Source organism: Podarcis gaigeae (assembly GCF_964106915.1).
Source record: "Podarcis gaigeae genome assembly, chromosome: 14".
Lineage (NCBI taxonomy): Eukaryota > Metazoa > Chordata > Lepidosauria > Squamata > Lacertidae > Podarcis > Podarcis gaigeae.
This window is the reverse complement of record NC_139690.1, coordinates 43,073,106-43,094,990: the sequence shown is the minus strand read 5'-3', so window position 1 is coordinate 43,094,990 and position 21,885 is coordinate 43,073,106. Positions and strand designations below refer to the sequence as shown.

At 39.4% G+C, this 21,885-nt stretch overlaps 1 protein-coding gene across 3 annotated transcripts in view; it reads right to left on the bottom strand.

Annotated features, from left to right (window-relative positions):
• The window catches only part of BAIAP2L1 (BAR/IMD domain containing adaptor protein 2 like 1), a 58,436-nt gene that overhangs the window by 13,505 nt on the left and 23,046 nt on the right, over positions 1-21,885 (bottom strand). For all 3 annotated transcript variants that reach the window (XR_014557783.1, XM_083711619.1, XM_083711620.1), the window contains 7 exons: positions 6,592-6,653; positions 6,395-6,466; positions 3,214-3,351; positions 2,403-2,555; positions 1,759-1,926; positions 775-925; positions 194-401 (listed from right to left, as the gene is read on the bottom strand). Coding sequence is in view for 2 of the 3 variants with exons in the window: in XM_083711619.1 (XP_083567745.1) it covers positions 194-401; positions 775-925; positions 1,759-1,926; positions 2,403-2,555; positions 3,214-3,351; positions 6,395-6,466; positions 6,592-6,653 (952 nt within the window). In the remaining variant the exon portion in view is untranslated. The remainder of the gene's footprint in view (positions 1-193; positions 402-774; positions 926-1,758; positions 1,927-2,402; positions 2,556-3,213; positions 3,352-6,394; positions 6,467-6,591; positions 6,654-21,885) is intronic.

The window sequence follows — 21,885 nt, the reverse complement described above, 5'->3', positions numbered from 1 at the left end:
ATTCTGATTTTAAAATTACAAAACTGCTCCTGCATCAAAATTTCTCTGTAGGTCCATCTGGCATTCCTACAGCTGACAGCATCCAGAACATTTAAGCATCATTAACAATAAAACGAGGGTGGGGGATGGGGAGCTCCACTGCTTTAAAACTCTCTTCTCATCTTGGAATCAGGAGACATGTGGATTAACTTACGCTTTAGTCACATCATGTTCTCCGTACAGCCAGCCATCCCTTTCTTCAGATATAAGTAGTGTGATGATATCTCCCTGTGCAAAACTAAGTAGAGTCTTGTTACTCTCAGCGGTGTGAGGAAATATTGTTTTAACTTTTGGCCGTTTCATTATATTTAGTCCTGTGGCAACAGAGGTTGATCGTGATAAACTGGAATCATCCGCGTGATCTGATTAACAAAAAACAGCAACATAGAACTGGATCAAACAAAAACAAGTTAAAATGGAATTGAATAACAACAATGAACACTTTTCCTATCCTCACTCAAACTTCCAATTAACTATGGGGTTAAGTGCAAGAATTAAATTAAGTTTTTGTATTTTAACTTTTGTATGTTTTTAAGTATGGTTGTATTTATTTTAATTATTTTATTGTAAACTGCTTTGCAGGTTTTTTTTACAATCAAGTGGTGTATACATTTTATGAAACAAATACATTAACTAAAATAGTCATTTTCACAAGAATATGCCTTTTCAACACACCTACACACACACACAAAACAACAACAACAAACAAACAAAAAACAAAAACAAAATGCTTACCTGTTGAATTATTTAATCTCTCTGAAGGTGCCTTTGGGGCCATTGACGGGTTGTTAAACATGTCAACTAAAGGACTAGTATAGGCTCTCCCTGTGGGTGCAGGGGGTACTCTGGGGGAACTTCTATGAAGCGAGTCATAATTGTTTCCAAGCTAGTGACACAAAATTAACATTAAGCATCAGTGCAGTACAATGATATAATGTCATATATCAACAATTTTGTCCACACATGCAAACAGGAGTAGAAGGTTGAAAAACACCGGGTATCAACTCAGTGCAGATCTATTGAAATTAATTGGCACAATATAAATCTATGGGTCTATCTAATTGGCACAATATAGATCTATGGGTCTATTCTGAACAGAACTCTGTTGGAGACAACCTGTCATTTTTCTTTGAATATTTCAGCAGCTGGGTTTAAAAACTTTATCCAGTATAAGGCATGATAAAAAGCATGTGGATGGGGGAGATCTAGATTTCTACCCTTCCATATGGCCCACCAGTTGAAGACCAGAGCTCTAATACCATTTGCCCCCATCAGCAGGAACATAAAGCTCTGAGAATGTGACTTAGTTGCTGCTTTAGAAGTCATAGGTTGTATTCAACACAGCATTCAACTAACTGATTGTTTTGTTGTGCAAGGAGAAATCTCTCTTGTTTCTCCCTCTGCATCCGCTAGGGTGGAATCTACACGCATATAAAAACTGTTCTGAAAATGCTTTGTTTTTAAGCGTTTTTAAAAATACATTGAATTTTCCATAAGATTCACCGTCACCATCTAGTGTCACACTGTATATTGCACTTAAAACACACTTAAAACGTTTGCTGTATAGCTGAGTCCTAAGTCTGTTCTGTGGTTCTTGCAACTATTTAGTTGAATACTGCCCCATGTCTGGAACCTGGAATCATTTTAATACATTTCTCCTTTTCCCTATCCAGCTGTTGCTCTCAGGAAGGAGCTTGTAATCAACAGAGAATTCCTCACCATACTGCTTCTTTCTATCATTGGCGAAGGCAAAGGAGTTCCTGATATTGGAGTGGAGCCAGGGGTTTTTATCTCTTCTATCATGGTCATGATTTTCTCCGGCACTTTGGTAGCATCGCTGCAAGTTTCTAACCAATTAGGCAACTTGGCGTTAAGTAACTCTGAGCACTACAAAAAATATGAGTGAGTTAAAAATAAGATTATATGCTTTTCAGATTAAAATCTTATCTGTGTGTACAAATATCTTTAATGCAAGGTTCTTGCCAAATTCTATTGGCAATGTGAACTATAACATACTATAGCACCTGCATATAGCTTGTTTGGAAAAAATATACTTCCCCATCACAGAAATGCAGCGCTTTATGTATGATCTCCTATAGAAAATAAAAATAAAATTCTTTATGAAACATGCTTACTTTATAGGGATGTAGTCACAAACAATAAACCACCACAGGCTCTGTGTTGTGGCTTGAATTTTCATTTACGGGTCTAGTTTTTCCAATAATTTAAATGTCTTGTGTCACAATCAAAGAAAATGGAGCCTAAAATGAATGCCTTTAGAGTGTACTCTGTGTTGTGGAAAACCTCAGCATCCCCACAAAACCAAGTTTTTCTGACAACTTAGCATCTCCTCTCATACTAACCTCTACATGGTAATACTGCATATGTTGAGCAAAACTGCAGTGCTTGTCAACCAGAAAACAGAATCTTTTTTTCTCTTCAAGTAGAGCTTCTCTGCAACCTTCAGCAATAAATCTTTGAATATCACTCTGTCGAGAAGTCACTGTTTCCAAATACTAAATAAAATAATAAATAATAGATCACAACAGAGAAAACTTGACACATTCTTCTTACACAACTTGGATCCAAAAGCAACCTTAATGTCTTAATCCAATCTCAAACAGAAATAAACAACGTGGTTGCCGTTCTCTGATCTAGCAATAAATTTATCACCTATAAATGCATTTATCTAAATGCTTCATCTGCAAATCAATGCAACACTTCCAAGAGGTACAAGGAACATCACACCCTTTGAACTTAATCAAGTCTAAGATACAGTTGTACCTTGGTTTGCGAACAGCTTAGTTCTTGAATGTTTTGGCTCCTGAACGCCGCAAACCCGGAAAGGGTGTTCCAAATTTGTGATCTATTTTTGGAAGCCGAACGTTTGACATGGCTTCCACAGCTTCTGATTGGCTGCAGGAGCTTCCTGCAGCCAATCCAAAGCTGCACTTTGGTTTCTGAATGTTTTGGAAGTGAAACGGACTTCTGGAACGGATTCCATTCGACCTCTGAGGTATGACTGTTTTCAAATTGGAGATGGAATGGCTTGGATCTAGAATTTCATGAGCTGAAGCCACTCACTCGGCGGGTTTTCCCATTCTCCACCTTCCCATCATAGTTAGATGTGGTACAAGGGGTTGCAATGGGAAGACACCAGGGGAGTGCACTAACCTCGGTTTCTTTATGCTCATATTTTGTTGCATTCCTTCCTCCTTGACTTTTCCTTCGGATTTTCTTCAGTTCAGCCTGAGATTTTTCCAAGGAATCCAATTTGCTTCTGTGTTCATTCTGGTATCTCTTCAAAGTAGCCTGCAATCAAAGCATTCAGAAATCTTATATTAGAATATAATAGTTAGCTGATGACGTTGGAAGCTCAGCTCCCTGTTACAGCAAGCAAATTCTTTAGGATATACATATGCAACCAATGCCAGCATAATAATACGCAGGTGGCGCTGTGGGTTAAAGCCTCAGCGCCTAGGACTTGCCGATCGAAAGGTCGGCGGTTCGAATCCCTGCGGCGGGGTGCGCTCCCGCTGCTCGGCCCCAGCGCCTGCCAACCTAGCAGTTCGAAAGCATCTCCGGGTGCAAGTAGATAAATAGGGACCGCTTACCAGCGGGAAGGTAAACGGCGTTTCCGTGTGCGGCTCTGGCTCACCAGAGCAGCGATGTCACGCTGGCCACGTGACCCGGAAGTGTCTCCGGACAGCGCTGGCCCCTGGCCTCTTGAGTGAGATGGGCGCACAACCCCAGAGTCTGTCAAGACTGGCCCGTACGGGCAGGGGTACCTTTACCTTTACCTTTACCAGGCAAAAATGTTCCTCTTCAACCAGACCTTTGGCTGATTAGCATCTTCTACCCCTTTTAAATATGTTTGTGGGAGGGGGGAAGGGAGATTTATTGGTTTGTTTGTTTTTTGTTTTTATCATGGATTTTGTGTTTTTATATTGTATTTTATGCTGTGAACTGCCCTGAGATCTACGGATGAAGGGTGGTATGCAAATTAAATAAATAAGAATAAGAATGTGCTGCAGTTTGTTTCCTCCATCTAGTATCAGCAACTTTCACGTGGAAAACATTAGAGCAGCCAAACATAAATAAATAGTTTTTCAAAAGAAACTTGAGAATGAAAATATTCTGAGCTGTATTTGTTCAAGATTTCTTATATATTGCTGTCATCTTGTAGACAATACATGGAACAGTTGCTAAACCTGCCAAGGACCTTCGAAATAAAAAGAGGAAGATTGATGTTTCTTGATTTGGAGCAAAATGTATATAATCCTGGTCTTTTAAAAATGCCTCTTGCTTATGTATGCAAATATCTCCCTGTGCTCTTAGGAACTCTGGTGACCTTGGGTTGATGCAATGGAACATCTGACTGTCTGGCATGGAACGTCTTCCTCAAAATGAAATTTAAAGAAGGTATCTATTCATTTCACAAGTTACACATGATACATGCTTGTTGACATGGTTCATTAAAAAAATGTTTATATTCCAAATACAAATACAGGAAACCCTCCCCAACAGGTTTTCCTAATAGAAACTTCTCTCTACCTAATTTCCTGTGTCATTCAGCTATGTCATAAAAGTTAACTATTATCCTAGAATATTCTTTTTAAATCAGAGACTCATATCCAGCCCTTAAGCCAATTCACAAGAGTTCTGTACCAGGCCACCATTTGCCACAAAAATACCTTATCTGCTGTACTCAGTATGGGTTTCTTGGGAAAATTCATCAAGATATCACACAGTTTATACATTCAGTCCTTAGTTTGTGGCAGATTTATATTTTTCTAGCAATATGCTAAGGTAATCCAGCTATGAGAATGTTTCATACTTGTAATTCTATCTTGGTTGATAAGCACAAGCAAAACTATTAAGAAGATGCAAATTAAGTTGATAATCAGTGATTTAGTTTTGTTCTACCCAGTATCTGTGCCCACACCTGCTGAACTTTCAGACAAGATAAATGTAGTTAAGTTCCTGATTTATAGGCCGACACCACTGTTTTTATCCCAGCACATGTCCAAATGCTACTATTTTAATTAGTTATTTAAAAAAAACACATAGGAAGTGGCTGGTGTATGTATTCAGATAATTGAGAGATTATATTCCCATACTATAAGAAGCCTGGGCTTTGAGATCTGCAGGAGGAACCTTGCTTGTGGTCCTCATGCCTAATGAGATTTGCAGGGCGGAGACCCATGGGTCAGTTTTTTTTCCTGCAGTGGCTCCATGCCTTTCGAATAACCTCCCCTTTGTGGCGTGTCTCACTATGACATTGCTGCCTTTTCACTGTCAAGTGAAGAAGCACCTCTTTGCCAAGATCTGGGATAGGGATATATGCGCTAATTGAATTTTTGTTGCTGTTTCTGTTTTAACTTGTAACTGGATATTTGCATTTGGTTTTATGTGCTTTAATGCTTTTGTTTAATCTTTTGGTTTTAAGTGTATGTAATTCCATCCTGGGGCCTTTAAGTGAAGGACAGATCACAAATATGTTTAATAAAATATATAAAATTGGCCGATCAAGGATTTGCTCTCATGTACTTTTGCATCTTAAATGTATCTAAGGAGACATTTGAAATGCCTTCCATCGGTCCGCAGGATATCCAAGACTATTTCTGTGAAGGTGGGATTCATTTTACTTTGATCAAGTTGGTTTTGGTAAGACAATTACCAATATGAAAGTATTCAAAAGATGAAAGCTTAACATCAGGATTCTGAATATTGCATCACTTTCATATACGTCCACAAAGCTGCTGCTTGAGATGCATGATCAGGCCTTTGACTGTTTGACTTTAACTCATAGTGTCTGACTGTCAGTTATTCTCCACTACAAAAATTTAATAACTGAGCCACTGCATAATATAACAATAAATATGCCATTATCAGCCTTCCTTTGACTAGTTAATATCTTAGCTTTAATCCTTGCTTTAATTTTTAAGACATTTTTGCCCATGATTAATATCTCCATCAGATATAAAAATAGGTAAAATCTGAATATATAACATCTAGGAACCCAAAAAACCTTAGTTATAGCTATATGTACAAATCAGGATAAATGTAATTTAGTATTTTTGGAATTCTTAACGTTTCAGCCTTGAAGACAACACATGTAGATTGGCAAAGTTGATATATTATAAACATCAACAGCGATATTAAGGACTGAACTTAGAGCCCTAAATCATAAAAATTGCTGTAAGCACAGGGGCTCAGCTCCACGTGTAAAACCTTCCCAACCTGCTTCGGGAAAGTCATTTCTTGTGCTATTTGCCAACACTAAGTAGCACATACGATAAGATAATCATATAAATGATTAATCTTCTCCGGCACTGAAAAACAATATACTTACATTCATGTATTTTACATCTAGTTCAGTCTTCTTCTCCAGCTCAGATATAATCTCTTTATGGAATTTCTTGAACTGCAAGAGTAAATGGATAACCATGTAGTTAAAGGGTTAGTTTACACACAAAGGTTCCCCCCCCCCTAGGTTTTTTTAATTTTTTTAAAAAAAGAAGTTAAAATATTGCATGGGTATTTACTTACACTTTCTTCTAATCTGTCATTCAGTTTCTTCTGTGCAATAGAAATCTCTATGAGAACATGCCCTGTTGACAAACACAATTAATTAATTTTTATACTGTTCTTCATCATTTGTGATCCCTATGTTACCAACGTGGCTACTTATAGATTAAAGCATGGTATGACAAATTAAACCAGATAAAACTGAATCAAATCACATCAAAACAAACAACAGATGGTGATTCCTCAATTACAGTTGGCCAAAACAAACCAGCCACCCCCAAAATACCAGGTGAAGAGGTAGGTGTTCAGCTGAAGTGGACTCAGTGGAGTATTGGCAACCAGTGCTTGTAAAGTCAGTATTACAATATTTCAATTAACTGCTCTACTCAACATTGGTGGCTGTGTTCTGTACTTGTTGCAGCTTCTGTTACATCTTCAAAATCAGGCCCATATAGAATGCATTATAATAATCTAATCAGGAGGTTACTAGTGCATGGATAACTTTGGCGAGGCTATCTTGATCCAGATATGGTGACAGCTGGAGCAGCAGCCATAGCTGGAAAAAGGTACCTTCTGAGCATCCACTTAGCTGGATCAAGAACTAGCCCAGACTACACACTGCTCCTTCAAGGGGAGTGCAGTTAACATTTTTTTCTGTTCTGGTAACTTTTATGATGAAAGACAGTAAATAGAAGCCTTCAACAGTACATAGTATATCTGAATATTCTTTTTCGAGCCCTTGCCACAAAAAGCAAAACAAATTTTAGAGTAAAATTATACATGGCCAAGGTTACTCACAATTGCTAATTGGCATCAATATATTTTATAATACTACCTTATAAACATTACATTGCATTTATTTCTTTTATAGAGCTATAAGCTTGGTGGATCAGGGTAATGTTATGGACGTAGTGTATCTTGATTTCAGTAAGGCTTTTGACAAAGTTCCCTATGATATTCTTACAGAATATCAAATGTGGTTTGAACAAGGTAACTTAGGTGGATTTGCACAGTACTACCTTGGGTTACATACGCTTCAGGTTACATACGCTTCAGGTTACAGACTCTGCTAACCCAGAAATAGTGCTTCAGGTTAAGAACTTTGCTTCAGGATGAGAACAGAAATCGTGCTCCGGCGGCGCAGCAGCAGCAGGAGGCCCCATTAGCTAAAGTGGTGCTTTAGCTTAAGAACAGTTTCAGGTTAAGTAAGGACCTCCGGAACGAATTAAGTATTTAACCCGAGATACCACTGTAGCTGGTTTTTTGACCAAACCCAAAGAGTGCTCACTAATGGTTGCTCATTATCCTGGAAAAAAGGACAAGTGGGAGCTGAAGGATTCTGTCCTGGGCTCATTGTTGTTCATCTTTATAAACAACTTGGATGAAGGAATTGAGGGAATGCTCATCAAATTTGCAGATGACATGAAACTGGGAGGGCTAGCTAATGCTGCAGAAGACAGAATCGGGATTCAATATTACCTTAATAGATTGGTGAATTGGGCCAAAACTAACAAAATAAATTTCAACAGGGACAAATGTAAGCTTCTACACTTAGGCAGGAATAACCAGCTGCACAAGTGTAAAATGGGTTGCATCTGGTTTGCCAGTAGTACATGTGAAAAAGATCTAGGAGTCTTAGTAGACCACAAGCTTAAAATGAGTCGACAGTGTGACACAGCAGCAAAGAAGAAGAAGAAGAAAATATGTACAGAAGTATAGTGCACAGATCAAGGGATGTAATAGTACTGCACTAGTCTGCCTTGGTGAGACCACACTTGGAGTACTTTATCCAGTTCTGGGTGCCACAATTTATGAAGGATAGTGACAAGATGAAATGTGTGGAGGAGGGCAACCAAGATGATCAAGGGTCTGGAAACCAAGCCTTAAGAGGAACATTTGAGGGATGGAGCAAGCTTGTTTTCTCCTGCTCAGGAGGCTAGGACCTAAACCAATGGCTTCAAGTTACAAGAAAGGAGATTTTGACTAAACAACAGAAAGAACTTTCTGACGGTAAGAGCTGTTTGAGAGTGGAACAGACTCCCTTGGAAGGTGGTGGACTCTCTTTCCTTGGAGGTTTTTAAGTGGAGGCTGGATGGCCATCTTTAGTTGAGATTCCTGCATTGCAGGGGGTTGGACTAGATAGCCCTTGGGGTCCATTCCAACTCTACAGTTCTATGATTTTATATGCTCTATCTGAACACACTCAGAGGCAAGTGGGACCATACCTGCTGTCCTTGTCCACAACTTCAGTGCACTGTTTGGCTTAGAACAAACATAGTCTACACTTCTGCGGGAGTTGGTCAGGAGTGGCTCTCATGTGGCCCTCAGCCTAATTTCATGCAAGTGGCAGGAAGGGGGAAAAGCGGGGATAAGGGAATAACGGAAAAAGAGAAAGAAAGGAATTGTAGAGGTGGAAAGAAAAATTGTGGTGACAGAGAAAAGAGGTGTCCCGCCCAGCTTTGACTCTGATCCCATCAACCACTGGTATGTGGCTCTTGATGGATTACTCCCAAGGAAATGTGGCCCTCATCAGAGAAAAGATTGCTCTACTGCTAGTGCTGGTTCTCTCAATAAGGGGTTCTTTCTGCAATGGAGGGCAGGGACACCAGGTGTGATCCTGTTGCCCTTTCATGTGTTCAGCCTAAACACATATGCAAGAAGATCTACAAACTCTTTTGCTATTAACCTGTCCCCCTGCTAGAGTTCTGCTGCCCAACCTCTACTTTGTTGTTTTCTTGCATCGTGCCACAGAGATTCTGAATGGACCACAGCTGGGTGGCAGTGCAATTATGGCTAAAGAGCAACACAGTCTGTCAAAACCACTTCCTTCTGCTTATGGCAACAGGAATAAGGGTTCAGCAGATTATTGAACCCTCATCCTTATGTGTCTTCCTTCCACATTAACTATTACAGCAGCAAAGGGTTGGGAGGTCAAATTTATACATGCCCTTCCACTTCTGCCATATTAGTAGCACTCTGTCTCTGCCTCAGCTCCTCCACCTGAAAAAACAAGAATACTTATAACCTGTTTTGCAAATGACGTTAGGGATAAGGCTGAGTATAATTCTGTCCTTAGCTATGCATGGGCAAGTCCCACCTACTTAAATGGGATTTAAGTACTATAGGCAGGACTGCAGAGCAGGACATTAGACTACTTGGCCTTAAGAATGCATATTTGTAGACATAATGAAATAATAAAGGAATCTAATTTACAATGTAAAACAGACTACATTTAATGAATAAAGTTCAGGGCCTGCTTTTTTCAGCTTCGCTCATACAGTACATGCTTTTGAGAATTTGCTGCCACAGCAACACAGCTGACCAAAGGCTGGCACTTTTGCAAAAATTAATGCAGTAGAACCTGGAACTCAAAGTACTGACAGTAATCCAACAAGGTTGTGTGCTGGCTCAACCCTCCCCACCCCTGTACACTCCCTTCCTTTGGCTTTTCCTGCCACCACCGTGTAAATGTTCAATAAAACAACTCATTTACCTGGCAGGTCAAGACTGGAAAACCTGACTTTCAGATGTTGTTATTCTAGTCTCAGTAGCACTCAGCCTGACTGAACATCTCAGAGAAACAGTGTGTTATGGTGCTATTCCTGAAAACTTTTTTTTACACTTCAAAACAATTTGAAAGACTAATATAATTGGGAAATTAAAGCAAGTGTTTAAGACTGTCATTTTAGACACCTGTCTCATTTCTTCTTTTAATCTACAACATCCTTCTAAGAGCCTCATTGTCACCATGCAGACGTATGCACTGGCTAACCTATTTCCTCTTGTGTCATGAGTCAATATTTTTACAGTGAAACCATAGTAATGTCAGAGAGCTTAGTAAAGCGCAAATGGTAGGACAAGTTGTGCTCCTTTATGTAAATGCCCACAGTTAGCAGATTCAGAGAATTTTAAAGTCATATTATTAAGCCTCAGCTGTGCTTTACAATGTGACACAACAAAGCATTGTGAAGCATGTTAAGTCTGTTTATAACAGGTGTGCAGAACTGCAGGCAGGAAATCTGTCTCAAGTATGGCAGACGGGAAAATATAAAAGTACTGGTTAAGTAAGGTTGTGTCTTCTGAATGTAGTGCATCTGGTGGAAAGCTTTCTCTCTTAATACCCTTTCCACATTTCATTAGCATGACCGAAAATTCATTCCAGATTCAGACTGCCCTTCAATGTTTTTTTCAAAAAAGCCCACACCACAATAGACAACAGAAAACATACCCCCTTTCTTTATGTATGTCAGAATATACTTTTTTAAACAACAACAACAACCCAGTCCTCTCTGAAAATCGGACTTTAATATCAGTCATATGTGCATGCCAGATATGTAGCTTATAAAGCCCATTATCATTTGCACATCTATCAGCAAAAAAAAATTCAGATAATTTCATATAAACCTATTAACTTAATATTTCCCCCAGGATTTAACATATTTATATATATTTTAATCCATGGATATTAAAAGCTTATGATTGGTGCAAAATACAAGTAAATATAAATAACATATCCCTCTTGCCTCATTTAAAATTGATAGGCACATCACTGTGAGTAATTTTGGTATTAAAAAACAATAAAAACCAAGCAGGTGCATTGTTAATAATGTATGAATAAAACACAGCATTTGTTTTTCTACTTGGCAAGGTAGTTGCAATATCTGTTCTCTGGGCCTTTTTTTGTTCAAGGCATGGTTTTATACTAATTGATGCATATTTCTAATTAAAGAACTGTGATATATAAGCTATGATCCAAAGAACTGAATATACGCTGCAACTCTTTGAGCCTTCCCACAGCAAATCCTGAGATCATCCTATGAAACAACATGGCATGTTACACAGGGGACTGCAGCTGGGGGGGGTGAGGGGCGAAGGGGGGAGAAATTGATGACAACTCCCATGTTAATGAGGAAGTGCCTTTTGCTCACTCTTGTGACATTTCACCAAGCCACTATATAGAATAGCATCTACTACCCAACTACAGAGGGCAGTCTTATCTTTTGAAAGCCTGAATGAATAGACTGCTTGTGTAGACTTCAAAACTGCAAGAACTGCAAGTACAAAAGAAAATCTAATACTGCTCAATCACAGGTCTGAACATGCCCAAGAGTCTGACATTGTTTAAGTAAGTAGGTAAGAGAGGATCTCCAGAGCAGACAGGTCTCTGTTTGTGCAATAATAGTCAGTACAGGCAAAACACACCTGACCCCTTTACATTAAATTCAACCACTATTCAGATGGTGGTTCGGCACATTCAAATATAAAAACTCATAGAAAGACAATGTTTTCAGAAACCTTTAAGAATATGTAAACCCTCCCCTGAGGAAGAAGAAAAAGCAAGAAATGCCAGGTAAAAATAAAGAGCTGAAATAGTTGTCAAACTACGTATTTTACTCAACAGGGCCACACGAGCACTCAACAGAAATGTCAACGAGAGGAAACACCTACGAGGTGAAGAGATACATGGCATGTAAATATTAAGTTAGAACACACCTATGGCAGATAATGTCAACTCTTTGTCCCCAGAGGGTGCATCATTGCACATATGACTGCAAATGCATTCTACAGTGGTGTGTGTGTTTTGTGTTTATAAGCAGCTGCCAGTGCCGGGTGTGTGGGTGTGGCTGCAGAAAGCGAACCAGAAGGGTCAGAGTGTATTTGCCAGTAATGCCTGAATTTGCGTATTGCCAACATTACTTTGCACAATGCCTCCGCCCTTCTGCCAAACATGTGCAATTTTTAATGTCAATACACAGCTATGCTATAACCATTTCTCATGTTGATTGAGACATTTCAGCTCTGTTGTCTTCCTAATATATCATATTTAGGCTTGCATTCAGGAAGGACTCCACCCCATATTAATGTGGTGCCTTTGATGTCTACATATTACAAGACAGGGGTGGGTGGGTGGAAAAAAGCTAGTGCAGGAACATTGTTCACAATGTCTGCTATTTTTTTTTCTTCCAAAAAAGAGGTCAATTTCAAGCACGGGATACAAAGAAGAGTTTAATGTCATGTGCACCCACTTTGACCCTAGATTAAGCGGTAATTCGAGGTTGGACTGGAATACAGATCCCCAAGCAAAGATATACAGTATTAATGTGCATTATTCACTGCATTATCTAGAAGATCTATTAATACATAAAGAATAATAATCTTTATTCACGAAGGCATCGCTCTAGTTTATATACATGTTTAAGAAGTGAATATGATTTTGGAGTGAGTTGAAAGAACCAGTGCACCACTTTTCCAGAAATGTTGGTTGTTTCTTAAGAAACAAGGTAGAAGATACAAAGATGGTTGTTAGTAGAATCCTAAATCCTAAAAAGACAGTGATGTTTCAATGATCAAAGATAATCAGCAACAGAATGTGGTTGGAAACTTGGAATTCCTTGTTCGTGAACATCATGATAAGGAATTTAAGATAGGCTCTGAATCTTGGTGGTGAAATTGAGCCCCATGAAAGTGAGCCCTATAGAATAATTCCCACAGGCAGTGGTGAGAGGGGATGAACATGTCTCCTGGGTCTCCAGTAGGTTGTTCTGCCACATTCCTTCTTTCACTAGGGCCCCCAATGACAAAGCTCTAAAATGCAGGGTCTAAAAATATAATTTTGTTCCTGTCACACACAATGGACTTGTCAATAGAAGGTAATGATCAGAATAGGAGCATGGGTAATAAATCAGAGGTGCATCCTTTCCAAGTATAAAAGAAACAGAACAGCATTCTCATCCTCTGCCACCAAGGCATCCAACACAATGTCAGGGAATGAACTCCGTAGAGCCCATCGCAACTGCAGTTCTAAGGATGGGTTGCAATGGGCAGGCATCTCCCTCATGAGAGTCATCATTTTTTGAACATTCAGTGCTGAGCACCCTTGCTCGCTTTAAGAGACTTATATTCTGCTTTGAGGAAATCCTCCATAAAATGCCTTACTATATTTTAAAATACAAATTTCATGAAGTCTGAAAACACAGTCAGCAACAAAATAATATTGCAAACACAAGTATAGCACAATTATAACTAAGTCACATCCCAGTTACATTCACTCACATCTCCGGCAACAAAAACTTTTGAAGGGGAAAAAGGTTTCTCAAGCCATCTTGAAGAGCTCAAGAAATTTGGCCTTCTTAATCTCTGCAGGAATTGTATTCCATAATTGCAGAGCTACCTTTGATAAGGCCCTATTACACACATTCGTCAATCTAAGTAGTGAAGCAGGGCTGAGCCAGTTCTTAAGATATTGGGCGTAGGCTGTCCATTAAGTAACTTGGCCCCAAGCTGTTCAGGGCTTTAAAAGTATTAACCAGCACTTTGCATTGGACCCAGAAATGCACCCATAGTCAGTACAACCAATACAAAATGAGGACATTTTCTTTATTGCCCCCCACCCAATAACTGAGTGGTCACATTTTGTACCAGCTGCAGCTTCCAAACTGCCTTCATGGTAGTCCTATGTAAAGTGGCCATTGCAAAATATTGTATGATCTGCAAACAGGATTCTCTTGTAATGCTGGTTTGTATTATCCAAAAACATCAATACTGTGGATTGATTAAAAAGTGATAAAAAGTAGTATTTTTTAAAATTGACCTTAATTCTGGCTTAATGGAAAACTGATAAACTCACGCTGCTTATTCTTTTTGACAGAAGTTAAATGTCTTCTTTCAGCTGCAGATTATTCTGAAAGCTCATAAACACCCCTGGGGGGGGGGGGACTATTTTAGATTTAAAGTCCTAATCTGTTTTAGAAGGGTGATGGAAGAAATCAGATATAATGCTCAATTGGACCAGGGGCTCACAGGTGTCAGGTCCTTGAAATTGTTCCAGGCCTCAGAATGTGAATTCTATGGCGAGACTGTTCTTCCTGTGCTTGGAAAGTCAAGAGGACAGTACACCCAAGTGTTATGTAGGACACCGTCTCTCTCAACTGTTTCTCAAAGCTTGCCTATATACTATGAAGGGCTTCAGGCAGGGTAGTCCTAATACATTTTGCTGTTTGAGGCAAACCCCTGCCACCCTGCCCCTCCCTCCTCCAGCTGTCTGGCAGTAGCCCGGCGAAGCCCTAGCATGGTGCTGGCAGTGGAAGAGGTGGTGGAGGCATGCTCCCCAGGCCCAGGTTTGCTGCCTGGTTGGGGTGACTTCCTCAGTGCCTCACTGTCTGATGGGAGGCTGTCCCTGGTTTGAGGATAACACAGGTTCCCCATCCTTGTTACAGAGGAAAGGAAGATGTCCGAATAATTTAAATAGTTCTGGAATATTTGCCCTATGGTTATTTATCTCCATGATTATTTGTCTTTGATCACACATGCATGCCAATATGCCTTGTATACATGTGTACTTGACCAACACATACAGTAAGATCTTTAGCTCAGGGTTATAGTGTGTTACGAGGAGATTACATTTCACACTGTATATGGGGGAATTAATAGAGAAATATGGAGAAAGCCTTTTCCAAAGTTATTTTGAAAAACAAATGGCCATGTTTTCCAATATAATTTCAAATATTTCTCTGACCTGTAGTGCTGCCCCTTGATAAAAATACAGATTGTTTGTATGTGTAAATAAATCATTTCATTAATTAATTCATATGAAGAATAGCAGCTGTTCTGATCATGCAAAATCTATGGACAGAGTGACATGGGTGGCCTGCGTAAGTTCCATCAAAAGTATACAAACAAAGGAAAACAAAGCAAAACAACTCTGTAGACAAGTCCTGAGCAGAAAAGCTTCATGTCTCGGCAATCGTGTTTTATAGACCTCAGATTTTTACTGACTAGTATAACCAGCATAATGTTGTGGCCAAAAGCATAATCTACCATCCCAAAAGACTATGAGGAACTTTATTTAAAATGCTAATGCAAACGATTATGCAACTTGGTATTAATGTACTAGAAGTGTTAGCTTTCTCACAGTACTCAGAGGACAAGCAACCAGGAAGTTTTTATCATATTTCATACCTGGAAGGGAAACAGCTCATGTTGTTTAGAAAATATTTATTCAGAGTAGGCATTCAGTGCAAATGTACTGGGACAGCAAGTTTAAGGTACTGCATTCTTACTGGATGTTGCCAACCACTTACACACGATTTTAGTTTTTCAAGAGCAGTATCACACACACTGAGTACATATGCTCAGGGCTATACATATTATTTTTCAAAATGCTACAGGATTGGAACTGAAATCTTAAATCTGTCAACTGGTTCAACAAGAAATACTGTATAATCCACTGGGAGAATGGAGACTGGATCGTTACTTTAGGAAGAGGAAGCTTGAAATACTAATCTGTTGTGTTACATTAAAATACATCTTGTGCTATTGTTGGCTACCATATTCACCACTGCTTAATGGTTTTGAAATATTAAGTGATTTATACATGCTTTTAAATAAATAAATATTAAGTGGTGAATATAGTAAGATAAGGAAGATAACCAAACTCCATTTTCTCTATTTGAAAAAATGCTAATATTCAGTTCAGAAACCGTAGTTCCATACAAAATACATTCCATTCTCCCTTTTCACTAGTACTCTGTCTTAAGTTTAGCTTCCTATTTTGTAACTGAGTTTATTTAATGCTTCCCTTTCTGGGATACGCATTTTCTTTTCAGGCCTATCCTACACATCAACATTCTATGAATGCTTGACTAAATCCAATACAAACTAGTAGTATACTTTTTGTTTGAAGGTAAGTAATTATGTGCTGTCATCTTATAATTCAGTAGTTCTCAACCTTTACTAAATTGCTCTCCACTTCTAAAAAAAATAGGTACTTCACTTGCCCACTGGGTTTACCAACCTGGCATCTTGTGTCGTCTCCATTTTTTTATATCCCCTGCCTCCACAAAGCAACTCCTACATCCAACTTCCCATACCTTACCTTTTCTTCCATCTTTGCAGCTTTACTGAGATCACTGGGGATGCAGCAGTCAGAGACTTTAATTCTATTCTTCTCAGAAAAACCTAGGCCTTGTCTATTCATAGGCATATTACCAAAAACATCATCAAAAACTGAGTTTGCCTCACTCATGTCCCATACTCATTTGAGTGTGGAAAATGCTGTCACACCTGTTTGGTAGTACAGTATACAATTCCTATTCAACTGCGGCATGTCCCTCCTGGCACAAGTCCCCAGGACTCCAAGTCTAAGCTGAACCATTAGTTGATTCAGCCTTTAATGCACCACTGGTAGACTAAGCATTGGCTATGGTCCGATGTATAGACAAGTCATAGGACGCAAATGGCAGACTAGAGATTTGCTATATGACTGCAAGTAAATTGCAGTGCAGTTTCAGCTCTGAATCATCCAGTACCAAGCAGCACTCCATAGCAAATGTAACATTCACTTCAATCTTTTGACCTTTCCTTTCAAGCTACCACCATGTACTGAGCTAATCACATAAAAGAAGTTTGCATTTGGATCAGCGTTTAAATTACAAACAATCAATTTAGTTTCCCATATGGTCAGGTCCAAGTTTTTCCTGAGTTTTTAAGGTTTTCAGTACACAACAATTGACCTTTGATCCCATTTGTAACAAATTATGAGATTCCTAAGCAGACAGTGTGCACATGACACAGCTTCCATATAATTAGCAGAGAATGTATTTTTCCATTTCTAGGGATCTCAAGGGAGGAGGTTCAGCCTGGTCAGAAAGAAAACATGTACTATGAATCAAGTAGAAATTTATCCTGACTCTTCAAGTCAGGGTTTAAATCAGGGGTGCGGAACTTTTTCAGTCCAAGGGCCGCTTTGTCATGGAAAATCTTTCAGGGGCCACATGCCAGAAGTGGTATGGGCAAGAGGTGAAAGCAGGTGCAGCATCAGGTGTGACTCAACTTCGTAGAGTAGGCTACATTCCATCCATGCAAAAGGCAGAAGATTCTACCCACCCATACCCCTCCCTATCCAGACAAAAGCACTCAGGGAGCAGGGCCAGTAAGAGATACCTGCAGGGCCACATTCAGCCCCCAGGCCTGAGGTTCCTCATACCTGGTTTAAATAAGTCCTTTAATTCAGCAAGAAAAAAGGCAGGTCCCGATCATTGATTTAAATCAAACCTCTTATGTTCGTTTACAACTAAACTTTGCTTCATTCTTACAATTAAACCTTGCATTTCTTAGTTGCACTGTACACATTTTGCGTCTTTTCCTTTTTTACATATATAGGGAATATCTTAAAAATATTCCCACATAGGTCCTTTAATTAGACCAGAACCCATAGCAGCTTGCAAGGTGAACAGAACAACCTTATCAACTCAGAAGTAAACCCTTTTGGATTTAATGTGGCTTTCTACCAAGGAAGTGGGTATAAGATTGCCGCCTAAGTAGGAGAGTATAGAAAACTATGCGCTGCACAATTTTGTCTTCCAATCCCGTGCTGCTCCTTTTTGCTTCCCTTGAAGCGAAAAGAGAGGGGGAAACAAAAATGAGGGGCTCAAGACTGTTAGGGCAAAGCAGGGTTGATTGCTACTGGGTTGACTAGGACAGTTTATTTTTGGTAGGTGGAAGTGCAAATATTCATTTCTGAGAAATTATCACATCTGTCATTTACATAGAAAAGTCTCCCTTATTGCAGCATATCTGGCAGTGACTTAGTTTAGAGATAAAAAAATAAGGCTAATACAGCCCCCAAAATTAGTAGCCTGCAAAAGAAAAGAAAAGAAATTATATGCTGGGTGCTGGCAGAGAAACGACTGAGAACCAAATTTCTATGCTGTGTGCAGAGGAACAGAGCACTCTATCCCTTTCAAGACTGCTTTAAAATAGAGATGGAAGAACCTTTCTATTTCTGGTTTGTGTCGCTGTCATATGTTTTACCCATAATTCCATTGTTTCCACATTAAGCAGTGATTAAAAAGCAAAAACCTCAAAACATATATCACAATATGTATTTTTACACTTTTAAATTGCAGCACAACACACAGAAAAGTGGAAAATCTGTTGGACAGCTATGGTCATTTGAGAGGTTTGGATCAGGTAATTTTCTACAGGAATTTGCAGAGGGAAAATTCTTCAAGCATCTCTACTTTAAATATTGAATCTATTCCTTGCTTTGGAAGTGCTGAATTTTGATTACTGCATCACTGGTGTTTCAAGGGCTTACTTACACATGCCTAAAAATATTACAGTGCTTTGTCCAGAGTTCTCTGACCTTTTGTATTTCTACAGTAAGCACTTTATTTGAGATGAAACTGGAGGTAGTCCAAAACCATATTTTCAACTAACATAAAAATGGTGCACTGGATCTCCTATGGGATAGTTTAAGTTCTCAGTTAGAAAATCATACATGAGCATCCAAAATATAAGTTGTACATTTTTAGGAAAAATAATTCCTTCCAGTAGCACCTTAAAGACCAACTAAGTTAGTTCTTGGTATGAGCTTTCGTGAAAGCTCATACCAAGAACTAACTTAGTTGGTCTTTAAGGTGCTACTGGAAGGAATTATTTTTGTTTTGACTATGGCAGACCAACACGGCTACCTATCTGTAACTGGATTTTTAGGAAAGTACTGGAGACTGATGTGGATGAGAGCCAAACTTAGATGCAGCACAATTCATAGTGTTGTGAGCTTTGGGGGGGGGGGCGGGGTGTTGGGCTGTATGCCCGAGTCCCTTCTAATTCCTCAAGCCAGCAAGGGTTAAAATCTAATGGAGGATTCAGTTGCTGGAATAGCCAACAGCTTCTTGGTAACAACCCTAAGAATAAGAAAAGAACCTGCTCTGTATGGCAGAGGGCAATGATGTGGACCCTCCTCCTTCACCTGGCTGGTAGTGAGGAGGAAAAAGCCAGAGTTGGGTGCTAGAGGGAGCTGGCCTAGGAACAGGCAAAAGCCTGAGAGGGAGAGACATGCTAGATTTTTGTTTGAACCCAAGGCTGTGAGAGAATCAAGATCTTCTTGAGTGCTAATGCTGTGAGCCCCGGCCCCATCGTAGTCTCAGGTGGTATATATGTGCAAATAAACAATATATCCTAAAGACACCAGTCATCTCCACTCTTCCTCATTCCAAGGAAATCAAACTCTCTGGGTAAGCACCTGAAACCCTTGGAATATTGCACCACTTGGGAGACTGGGGTGGCCTGCAAAAATATATATAGCCCTTGTGTAGCCGATTCAACCCTCTTCCTTTATAAATAGTTGGAGTGGAAACTGGATCAGGAATATGGTATGAGTGAGGGGGGTAGGCTTTAATTCTTTAGCCCTGTGACAGTCCTATTCTAAATAGAGAGTCGCGTTATCTGCTATTTTTAATGGGAGAAAAATTCCCGTTGACATCAATGAGAGCTTTCCTTCCATTGCTGATGCGTGTGTCTCCCCCAATACCCTGCAACTCAGGTAGAGAACAGAGGGGACGAAGAATTAAAGACCTTCCCTCCTGCCAAGGTCTCATTCCACCTTGCTCCCACAACCACTTATAGAAATAAATAAATTATCAGCCATGCAAGGGCAGAAGGCATGAACAATACTGTACTCAGCCATGCTAGTATTATTCACTGCTCTTCAAGTGACACATTAAAATTGTAAATGACTCATGCTTAACATGCTATAGTTTACAGGACTTCATATGCATGGTTCCCCTCCTTTTCCAAAATACAAGTGCATAAGCAAAATAACCTTTTCGCAACATGGACAGATATACCACACCATTATCCCCCCCCACCCCCACAACTATGTTACTCAAAAATACGGAAATTTCTTCTGTTCACATTCATCTGTATTGGGGACAGTATGCATTTTTAAAGTGGCAGGACCTTAGCATGTTGAAGGCATGTGCAAATTTAATGTAAGGTTACAGTCCTGTGCACACTTACTTAGGAGCATATCCCACTGAACACAGTGCCATTTGTTTCACAGTACACATGCCCAGCGATAGGCCTCATGAGATTCAGTTAAAAGCTGTTCAATATTCATACTGAAGACCTTTATTTTTTTCATACTTATTACCTACAAAAGAAGTACAATCACCAACAAAAATATAGGTAGCTAGCTAGACATTACACATCTCAATTACACATCTCACATAATCGTTTGTCTGAATCTTCTGGTCCCACAATATGCCATGGAAGCAAGATTTCTATGCCCACAAACAAAGTCTTTGTGGAAAGAACAGAAGAGAAATAACTTTAGTTATTCTCCTCCTTCCCTTGTCAACCCTTCATCTACTTTTGTTGCTTTCCCAGTTGTCAAATTTAGACTGCAGGTTCCTTTTCCTGCTTATGTGGTTATGCAAAACCCCATGTATATTGATAATAAATAGTTGTCATTCATTGCATTGTTATTCTTGTAACTTAGAAGGCTTGATATATCTCAGACACATAAGTGTATTCAAGTACCTGGGTTTTTTTTCTATAGTCATATTTATCCAGGTCTTGCTAAATTAACTTGTAAAGCAAATAGGGTGACTACATTATGAATTATTTGCCTTTTACTGTTTGCTGTTCTGCCACTCCCTTTGACTGAATTCAGAATGTCAAATCACACAATGGTGGCTTTCAGAAGGAAACCAAAAAAGATAAGCAATTGCAAAGGAGTCAGCATTATTCAGGAGCAAACTTTAATCTAGCCAGTTGAAGATGATATCAATATATTCTTGAACTCACCTTGATAATCAAAGGATGGGAAGAGAATATGAGGAGTCCCTAAGCCCTGGTTTCTTTTGTAAATTAGAAAAAAATCCATAGACTGTACAATCACCTTTTCAACAGCTCTCTGTATTCTACATGAGCTGTTATTTTTCTCTTTTACATTAGGCAAATCTCTCCTCCTCAAATTTATTCTGTGCAAGGAATTTTGAACAGATTACAGTGGTGCCTCGCAAGACGAAATTAATCCGTTCCGTGATTCTCTTCGTCTAGCGGTTTTTTCGTCTTGCGAAGCAAGCCCATTGACAGCTTAGCGGATTAGCGCTATTAGCAGTCTAGCGGCTTTTAGCGATCAGCTGAGAAGCGGCTTATCAGCGGAACAGCTGATAAGCGGCTTAGCGCTTAGGGAAAGGGCAGAAAAAAGCGAGAAAAAAACGCGGGAACTCGCAAGATTTTTTCGTCTTGCGAAGCAACCCCATAGAGAAATTCGTTTAGCGAAGCGCCTCCAAAAACGGAAAACCCTTTCGTCTAGTGGGTTTTTCGTCTTGCGAGGCGTTCGTCTTGCGGGGCACCACTGTAGTTGGTAGACCAGGGGAAGAAAGAATATGGAGAACACAATCTTGAATTATCCCATTTAAAGTACAATCAATAGGAAAGGCGGCAGGAAAGGCATGATGAAAAGCAAATGTTGTTTTTCTGCTAATTTTTCTGCCAACAAGTTGCATGCTTCATTTCAAACTT